The sequence below is a fragment of the Haplochromis burtoni genome, unplaced genomic scaffold, assembly GCF_018398535.1.
Source record: "Haplochromis burtoni strain Fernald_Lab_line unplaced genomic scaffold, NCSU_Asbu1 Contig_352, whole genome shotgun sequence".
NCBI classification, from domain to species: domain Eukaryota; kingdom Metazoa; phylum Chordata; class Actinopteri; order Cichliformes; family Cichlidae; genus Haplochromis; species Haplochromis burtoni.
Genome location: NW_024582713.1, coordinates 415051 through 425293, shown reverse-complemented (window position 1 = coordinate 425293; position 10243 = coordinate 415051). Strand labels below are relative to the sequence as shown.

The 10243-nt window shown below is 37.9% G+C and overlaps 2 protein-coding genes across 2 annotated transcripts in view; both read right to left on the bottom strand.

The window, feature by feature from the left end:
* Positions 1-9747, bottom strand: part of zgc:113232 (uncharacterized protein LOC541546 homolog) — a 34167-nt gene extending 24420 nt beyond the window's left edge. The window contains exons 1-10 of the mRNA XM_005944377.2: positions 8705-9747; positions 5249-5333; positions 4493-4561; positions 4174-4346; positions 2918-3046; positions 2703-2756; positions 2521-2574; positions 1818-1871; positions 1449-1502; positions 668-721 (exon numbers count right to left, since the gene is read on the bottom strand). Coding sequence (XP_005944439.1) covers positions 668-721; positions 1449-1502; positions 1818-1871; positions 2521-2574; positions 2703-2756; positions 2918-3046; positions 4174-4346; positions 4493-4561; positions 5249-5333; positions 8705-8725 — 747 coding nt within the window. The 5' untranslated portion in view covers positions 8726-9747. The remainder of the gene's footprint in view (positions 1-667; positions 722-1448; positions 1503-1817; positions 1872-2520; positions 2575-2702; positions 2757-2917; positions 3047-4173; positions 4347-4492; positions 4562-5248; positions 5334-8704) is intronic.
* Positions 9748-9925: 178 nt separating this feature from the next.
* Positions 9926-10243, bottom strand: part of snrnp48 (small nuclear ribonucleoprotein 48 (U11/U12)) — an 8765-nt gene continuing 8447 nt past the window's right edge. The window contains exon 9 of the mRNA XM_005944370.3: positions 9926-10142. Within this exon, the coding sequence (XP_005944432.1) occupies positions 10043-10142 (100 nt within the window). The 3' untranslated portion in view covers positions 9926-10042. The remainder of the gene's footprint in view (positions 10143-10243) is intronic.

The following is a 10243-nucleotide window of genomic DNA, read 5'->3' as shown; positions in this document are numbered from 1 at the left end:
GGAGCTAAATGCTAAAATCAGCAGCAGCTAATCAGGACTAAGCAAGTTGTGTGTGTGTGTGTGTGTGTGTGTGTGTGTGTGTGTGTGTGTAACTGCAGTTAGGGGTCATAAAGTTTATCAGGAACTGCCAGAAAAATCCCCAAAACCCCAATCTGCTATTTAAATGTGTCATTTGTTTGTTGATACTCTGGGTGATTTCCAGGATAATGACACAACCTCTGTTGTCTCAGTCTGCAGTGGGAGGTGGTTTCAGTTTCATTTCCTGAATGTGCCAGTGCATGTCAGTGAAATACCTTAAATTAATCTAATTTAATCTTTTTTTTTAAAATGTGCCTGCATAATTTGCTTGCTATGCTTACATAGCATCTACAACAGTTGAAATCCAATTATTAAAGCTTTTCTGTGCCGTAGTAACTTTTGCACTGGGTTTTTTTTTTTTTCCCCAACACGGAAACCCATTGATTCATAACATCTGCCAGTTTAAAAATAGTGTGACTCATCGTGGAGTCACGACTTCCTTACTTTCACTTTTATCAGAATTAGTCTGATTTAGTTGAGCTGAAGCAAATGTTTCACTAAAAACCTGTTCTTATTCAGCTTATTGAAGTTTAGCTTAGATGTTAAATTTTCCACCACAGAGAGGCTGAGAGGTAGCTGTGTTCCTTACAGTCTCACCAGGAGGTCCGACTCCTCCACGGGGTCCCTCCAATCCCATGTCACCCTGTCAACAAGAAGAGGCGCTGCAATTATTGGCTACTTGAGCTGCTAATAACACATAATAACTGCTGGGCTAAACAAATGCAAAACAGTATAAAAATACAATGGTTCAATGTAAATCTGTTATTTAAAACCATAATGTTTTTAAATTAATTATATATTTATAATAAATCATATAAATAGCAATAGATAGATCTAATAATTATGACGTCTACCACAAAGTAATATTATGAAGCCCTGAACTGTAATTCTTTCAGCATAAAATCACATAATTTCAGGTCAAATGAGCTTTCTTTAAATTATTATTATATTACATGTCACTTCAGTGAATTTTAAACTTACTGATGGGGTTGATGCAATTGATAATTACACTTCATATAGTTCTCTAAATGTAGCTGTTGCAGGTATTGCAGTCTGCTTAGGTATTGTCTGTCTATCTTTATGCAAATATTTTGCTTATTTATTGACAGGAGCATAGAAGACATTTAAACAAACAAAAATATTGTAAATAATGCACAGAAAAAAAATAATGCTCCAAAGGGAAGAGATGCTGTAAATTGTAGATAAATACCTGACACTGTGAAAACATTATGTCAGGTATGACATTGTGGAAATACTAAATGTATACTGTAATCAGTGCATTAACCCAACAGTGATGCATCTATCAACATCCCTCCAAGCACATGACTGAGGCGAGAGGGGTGGGAGGGATAGAGTGTGTGTGTGTTTACCTTTAGACCCACATCTCCAGGCTCACCTGGCTCTCCTGGAAGTCCAGTTTCTCCCTGACAGATTTAATGAATAAGCTTAGGAAAGTTTTAAAAATCCTCACAGATGGAGCTGCAGCTTTACGGAGCTTAACTCTTTGGTGAAAAAAAATTTCAGTTATTAGTTTAAAAGGTTTTAAATGAAACTTAACAGCTCACACTCTGCACTTATATCTTTTAATAGTCACAATAAACGTAATATTATGAAGCCCTGAACTGTAATTCTTTCAGCATAAAATCACATAATTTCAGGTCAAATGAGCTTTCTTTAATAGGTTAACTACGTAAACGTAGCCAGTTAACTTTCACTTCAGGATGGACTGGTCAACTCACTGTGGCTCCAGAAAAACCAGAAGCTCCTTCATCTCCCTCAGGACCAGGGTCACCCTGCAAGATGAGGTCAAAGGTTACAACAGACAAGGGCAAAACCATTTCCAAAGCTTATACACAACACTCACTCTCCTCATACAACAAAGCAGTTTCATAGTCTTAAAAATTGCAACAGCTGAAAGTTATAAACAGTGAATTTTTGATATATGGTGAAATCAATTTAAAAAATAAAAACAATGAAATTATTGAAATGACTGATCTTAATCCTACTTTAGTTGGGGCACCTCGAGGTGTCTGTTGTGTAAAATAACACTAAAACAGCACAAAACACTTTTTTCCCTTTTCCTGTCATAAACAAGATTTTTTTTCTGCTTTAGTCTTTAATTACTGAAATTACTCGAATTACTTTAAATTTAATTAAGTTTCAAATGAAGAGCTTTCACTTTCAGTTTGGCTTCAGGTTTTTAACAAACTTTCCTTCACTGCTTATACCTCTTTTACTTTCTGTTTAGCTGACTGGCTTTTATGGTCGTTAAAACTCAGTATTTTCAGTTTCATTTTACTTTTTCTTTAGTTTTTACTTTCACTCTATGTTACAACACCAATGCTGTCATTACTTTCACAGTATTATGGGAGCTACAAATGTAAATACAAGCTATTTTGCATGGTAGTATCAACTATGACTGCTGTAGCATGATTTACTCACCACTGGTCCAGTATCTCCTCTCCTTCCCTGAACACCTTTGGTCCCTTTATAGCCCTAAAACACAAAACGGATAAATAACCACTAATTAAACTACTTGAATATGCAGCTGCTGCTTTAGTATCACTTTAATCAGGCATTCTTGTCATAAACAAACATCCATTATTCATGTTTAAGACTTTTACCTCTCTCCCTTGAGACCCTGGTTTACCGGTTTTACCCTGCTGGCCTCTGGATCCCTGAGAGAAAGAGAAAAGGAATCAGACTGTGGAAAACAAAAACTACAACATGAACAAACCTACATTTGACCCTAGTTTTGGATCAGGCCATGCAGTGTAAGAATGAAACAAAGGGGCCATCGACTGCATTTAGCCAGTGATGTGATGCAATGTGGCTGTACCTTCGGTCCTGTGAAGCCAGCAAATCCAGTCTCTCCGGGCTCACAGTCGCACTCTGTTGGCCCCACCTGCCCAAGCTCTGCATCGCCCCCTGACTCTTCTGAGGAGCCAGTGTCAGGCTCATATGGCACCTAAAACACAACATTAACAAATATTATCACACCTATGGTGTCCTTCAAATTTAGCTTCACTACACCCAATGCCCTGCACCCGCATAGACATGGTTTTGTAGACATTCCTGATTCCATTTTCCTTGTTTTAAAGAAATTTAAATCAAGCTGCACAATTTTGCAGTGCGATAAGAGAACAGTTACCAAATCAACCTCATAGTAAGATTTGCTTGACTTAAACTAAAATGGACACATTAAATTAATTTTAAATCTCATTATTGGTGAGGAATATTCAATAATCATAATTTTATTTTTAATCGCTTATTTGCCTTGTGCAGTGCTTCAGATTAGCTATGCTCTGGAACAAGTATGTCATTTTCATCATGAAGAACCACAAGTTGCAGGAGAGGCTTGATGGTGTAGGGTTATGATTCTCGTAGGTTCAAATCCTGGATGCGCCCTTACTTTGGAGCAATTACTGACCAATAGTTCTGGCAGGCAGTTTGCTTTCAGCATCACTAAACAAAAATTGTAGAAAATCTAGCCCATTACAGAAGACTGCTGCTAATAATATTTAAGTGCCTCCAGGGAGCAGCCACCCGCCTGTGACCTGAAGTGGACACTCCACCCATTTCTAGCTGAGAACCATGACCTCAGACCTGGAAATGCGGACATTCATCTGCCAATCACCTCACTTAAAGCTGGAGGCTCCCACCTGAGGGAGCCAACAGAACCACATCATCTGCAAAAAAAGCATAGATGAGATCCTGAAACCACCAAAGTACAAACCTTCTGCTACTTGCCAAAGTCCAAAACCCATAAGGAATAAATCCAACTTATTGCCAACAATGCAGACCAAGCTTTCACTTGGCTGTACAGGAACTGAATGACCCTTAACAATGGGCTGAATGCCCTTTAATAGGAAGATTTTTATGCGAGAGAGTGGTCAGGTTTTTATGAATGCTATATGAAACTAAAACTCAGTTCCTAGTTATGTTTAGCACATATGAAATTGTTGAGGGGCTTGGAACAAAGAGAGACTGAAAGAGGCTTGTTGTTTATTTAAAGCTCTCTCTACATTTCTTCCTGCTGCAGTTTAATATTGTTGTTGAGCTACCCCTGACACTCCCAGCACACGGCTGTCCCACCTGCACAATCTCAGTGTCCTCTTTGGCATAGTGGGACTCAGTGGTGGTGATGTAGGGAAAGGTGTCCTCAGTGATCATGGTGATTTGGGTGGGGATTGGGCCATAAGTGTCATAATCCTCCTCCTCGAATATCTGGTCCACATCATAGCTATGAGTCGGCTCTGGTGGATATTCTAAGGAAATATTAAGACATTTAGTTTTGTTTGGACTTTGTGGTGCATTGTTACAGTCAGCAGTCCTGGTCTGGAGCCCCGAGGACTTCAAACAGTCAGAGAGTGTCCTCTGGTACAGTTTACACTAAGTGTGTTACTGATCTCACCTGGCTGAGGAGCAGCTAAGTTGTCATAGTGGTCAACTGCGGAAGACTCTTCATAGGTGTGTTCCTCACCTGAATAGACATGCAAAATACATGAGGTAAGAACTCAGTATGAGACACATGGGGAAATGTGACTCGTTTTAGGGGTATGATTCCTGTTTTGAGTGTGCACGATCCCGGGTTCAATTCCCTGATGAGCCCTTAACTTACAGCAAATGTGGGAGGATAAAAGTTGCATCATACTGTACATACAGATCAACAACTTCCAAAAACATCTCTCCTCTCTTGCAAAACTGTGATTTGAGTCAGTGCATTAAAGTTAACGAATAAAGTGAAGTTAAGATCGGAAGAGTTTTTTTGTTGAAAAAACAAAGAAACAAACAATAATTTGTGGTAATAATTGAATAAATATGAGTTTGTAATGAATATGTGATGAATTTTGTGCTCGCCTAACAATGCAATTCATTTAAAGTTGTTACTTTTTTTCTCCACATAAGCCTTTACTTGACTACGATATTAAACAAGAAAGTTACTAACGAGTTGTGAAGGTACTTTTTACTACTTAAAAATAATTAAGCAGTGTTTATCATAATTAACTGTCGATTAGTTACGTAGAAGAAACCAGTTTACAATATTCCTCAGCTGGATTCTATAATTGTGTTATCTGTCACCTGTTGTTCTTTAGTAAAACAAGGCTAAACAGCTATTGTTTCACCTGAGGTTAAAGTTAAATCAGTGTCAGCATGAGGAAGCCCTGACCTGAGTGGTATCCAGAAAATTCCTCCTGGCAGTGAGAAGAGACGGCAAACAGCATGAACACGAGCAGCCCCGAGAGGAGCGACGCCTGCAGGGGACACATCAAATACAGCAGATAGACTCATGCAACTCAATTCACCATTTCACACAACCTGAATGAATATTAAACTGTAAACTAAGATGTCACTGCTGGATGAGTTTATTTTCTGACCCACTGTTCCTACTACAAGTGCTGTCAGCTGTATTTAAATAAATCCCTCCATTTGACTCTATTAATTAAATTAAATTAAATTAGGTTTAATTAAATAATTAAACCAACTAACTTTTGATTGGCTGCTTCTTGCACACTAAGAATTTGAACGGCAGGTGGGTGGGGCTCCTGTATTCACAAACAGTTAAGTGCATTTAATGACCACCAGAGATGGGCAGTAACACGTTATTGTAATCTGATTACTACAAAAAGTAATTCGATTACTGTTACTTTCCCGTAAGCACGCTGCATCACTGCGTTACTAAACCGTGTGAGAGTGTCTGATGACAATGACATCAGTGGCAGCAAAAGATGTGTAAATCAACATCTGAGCAAGCACCTGGCCTTCTGCCACGGGAATGTGAAATTCACAGAGAAAGCGCCGGATCCCCCCCACTGACAACTGCAAGAATCACTCATCTGTTTGACTTCTGCATTTCTGTCATTGCAGGTGCTTATTGGTCTATCCTTTGAGGGATAGGTCCCCGTTTTAAATCGTAGACAAGCCCTAACTACACAAAGACTGTTGCAAACTATTCTACTATTCTACTATTCTACTTTGAAGAGTGCCCATGCTGAACCTCATGCTTTTAGTCTTGAGTCCCTTGTTGGTATTTTTTTTTAATGTTATGCACAAAAAGGGTATCAATTAGCTGTCAGTTATGTAGCTCATCCATCTCGTGATCCATCATATTTCACAGGCTAAAAACAAACAAATTATTCTACAGGGACTGCAGCAGTGCTTCTTTCTCTGTGAAGGGAAACTGTAAACAAACAAGGTAAAAAAAAAAAGAAAAAAAAAAGCTTGCAATCATGCTGATGTAGTTTTGCACCACTTTGACTTAGCAAAGACTTGTTTGACCTCATTTTTTACACTGGGAGTATTTTGACTGCTTTATAGGGGCTTTTTAGTTCCAGGGGACTTGATAAGTCAGATTCTTTCTTCCATTTACTCAGTGCATCATGTAAAGTGTTTTTACATTGTAAACTTTTATATAGGATCCAACCAACTTTATTTTATTTCAGAAAAAGAACAAGTTTAAAGTAATTATGAGCTGCATAAACAGCCTAAAGGGAGTGTTAAGTATATTGATCAACAGAAATTCAGCATAATTCAGCTCTAATTCCAGTCTTCAGTCTTGTTGCCTCAGCTCAGGTGACTGATTTCAGGTTTTATGGCTCTGCTTAGACCAGTGACAGGTGTTATACTGCCCTCTGGAGGTAGCATAGTAAACTACTGGTAGGATACTGACAGAATACAATCCTATGGCAGTTTTTGTATTAGCCAAACAAATTTTTTAATAGAAAAACAAAACTCCTTAATTCTGATGGTCTTTGTTTATTTCCATGTTATTTTTTCCAGCACTGTAAACGCTATGTGCAAATATTGATTTAACCCACACGGTCAGTCTGATTGAATGAATAACAGGCAGGTTATCTGTGAAGCCTTTCCTGACTCAGTGGTTTTTCATTCATTCACCTCTAGGCTGCATTCCTGAAATGCTCTTTTTGAAGGACTTCCTAAAAGGACCATCATTGGCTTCAGCTTATTCAAATTTCTGTTGAAAGGTTATTAACTAAAACTAATAACCATGTTAACCAGTTTTAGCAGAGCTGCACTGGCATAAGAAAATTTTTGCACAAGTGATTTTAAAATACTCCTTCTTGTATTTAAAGTCTTTCTTTTTTATTTAAAAGTTTACTTTAAGTTCTAACTCACAGTCATAGATCTTACACTGCCACTTGTTGGACAACCAATGAAAAGTATCAAAAACATCAGAAGTGAAGCAACCGCTTTCACTGATGAACCTCCTGACCTCAGAGCAGAACGTGATGCATCAAATATGTTCAGAGAAGTGTTTGGGTGGGCTACACCAACAAAGGAGAATCACTGTAAAGGACTCTTTATTTGCAATGAGGTTGCTGAGTTTTGAGTTGCTGCTGTTTGCCTGAGAATTAAACAGACTGAGGTTTCTTTGTCAGGAGGAAGACTGCTGAGCACTTCTCAGACTCATCTGACATTCCTGAAGCCTCACTGTGAGGCTGCAGACCAGCACAGGAAAACCTGCTCTGTACCTGGAAGGCTGTGTATTAGATTTTAACACAAGGTCACTGAACTGGATAAAAGGAAGATAAAAATGACCACAACCACATTGTTGTAATGCTTTCTGAAACCTCAGATCAAACCTGTTTGAAAAAGAATTTTGGGAAGATTCAAACCTTGAAAAGGTCAAATGAGCTCAGCTTCTCTGGTGTTAAAGAATCCCTCACTCTTATAATGTTTCTTTATTCAAGTAACAACTTATTCATATAATATTGACCTGAATAAAGTAGCAAAAAGAGCTCATTATCCAATAATTTAACAAGAACATTTGCCACATTTCTGCTAGACAAATGTTGTCTTGTTAACCTTTATTAGAGGCTAGTTTGTGCATGAATTTAAACAACCCACGAGAACAGCTGTAACAGACCATATAAGCAAATTCAAACCCAATTAACTCTGCCCTGTTGGACCTCTGGGGCAGTGAGGTAGTGAATACTCTCACATTTCATATTTAACTTTTTTGTTCATATTTGTGGATTGCTATAAAGAAACAAAGGCTGCTCCAACATTCCCAATGTGTGCAAAATCTATTTGGTCACATGGCCAAACATTACACCATGTACAAATTTCCCTTTGGCTTTGTTGTGAATTCTAGAGAAAAATCCAAAGTCAGCAAAGAATCTAAACAAAGCCTGCTCTGTGAATTAAAAAGCTTCCCCAGAACCTAAAAATTACCCACAAACATTCATCAGAAATGTCTGCTCAGCAAAATGACTCCCACACAGATGACTTACTGAACAGCTGAATACAGAATTAGTTTATGATGTATTGCACCAAAATGACTTTAAAAATGAAAATAAGTTATACTTCAGTAAACAACAACAAAAAAGTTTTTCAGATAAATTCTGTCTGCAGATTTTGCGGATTTAGACGCTAACACAAACAAAAAGAGAAGATCTGCATTTTTAATATGAAGTTAAATTAATTTAAGGCCTATATCAACATTTTAAGGTCCTGCTAACAGCCTGAGAGGCACTTTATAGACTGTCCAGTGGACTAAGGACAAACTAAATCCTTCCCCTGATTATTTTACCATAAGCAACATTTAACAGTTCCCTCAAAATGTGCAGGGCCAAATCCACATATGATGATAATCTCATCTTACCTTATCACAGGAGGCCCCCATGGTGCTGCACAGTGATTCCCTCTAGACCAGACCTGCTAAAGGATTCTTTGGGGATATGGATGAGAACAAAAACAGCCAGATTTTACGTTCCCTGAGGAGTTTCCCTTACACTATTATCACCCCAACGGTTCCCCTGTACTCTCGTCTCTCCAGGATCCGTCAGGTTCCCAAGCACGGACGGGATCCTGTTTGACTTTTTTTGTTCTTCTCGTCCTCTATCTGTGCTTCTCAAAAGGGTGAGAAATACCAGATCCAGAATCCAGCATGAACAGAGAAAAACCAGGACAGAAGGAAGATGAATAGATTTTGGGGTTTTGTGTCTTCACATTAATGTCTATATCACATTTCCATGTGCTGCTGTCTGGAGTTGCAAAACAGTTTTAACATCTGATTTAAAAAAAAAACTGTTTTGAGGATTGTAATCATCTAGACCACAATTTGCACCCATAATCATGCCTTGTATTTCCTCTCATGAGCTAAATAAAAATACATTCAAAATAAACTGTATCATTTAACGATTTTTCAAGCTTCAGTGAAACTTTTTCAAATTAGTTTAGTGAGGAACACATTTTACCCTCAGAACAAGATTTCTTAAATCAAAAGACCGAATGTTTTGCTGTGTTGCAATTTCAAACAATGATGTCATTTATGCCAACACAAATAGATTGTGTGACTATAGAGACAATTAATGATACTAATAATAATAATAATTTGTTGTATAAACTGGTCATTTTTATATATTCTTCAACCTAGGAACAAGAATCACAGGTGCATAGTTTTGCAACTATTCTTCAGTGAGCAGTCAGATTTAGTTTTTATGTTCTTCCTGAAAGTCTGAACTCTTTATCAGACTATTAATTTAAATATCTGTAAAATGATCACCCTACATTTACTTGCAGTGGTTTTTGTTTTTTTATAAACAGACCGCACAAACCCCCTTTACTCCATTTTCTTAATGACTTTCCAGGTAAACACACCCAAACTTACAGCAAAGACTAAAGGCCAAAAAATAACCTTTGAACTTATGGTGAAAGTAGGACAGTTAAGACACTCCTGTCTGAGATTCCAAGTTATCATTAAAAAAGAGAAAAAAAACCAGCCAATCATGCAGAGGGAGGTAAGATGTGGCTGTGTTGTAAAACGCCAAAGTGCTGATTGAAAATGGTGTCAGTGAAGCAAAATAAAACTCAACCAGTGAATGTTCGGTTTAAAGACTTTATTGCGTTTAAAATCTTTACAAAATGCGTCAGTGTGTAAACCTATTTTTAGTCTCGCCTTGTGAACACTGCGACTTCAGACACTGCAGATTCAGCACTCTCACTTCTCCTTCTCCCTGTCTTTCTCATCTTTCTTCTTCTTCTTTTTCTTCTTTTTATCGTGGTGGTGGTGGTGGTGGTCATCTGGGGAATGGGAATCCCTGTGAAGATCCAAAAAGTCCAAGTTAACTCTGCAGTAGGGCTGGGCCATATTATACCGTTCACGGTAATACCGGTATAATGTTAGGCAACGATAGGAAAA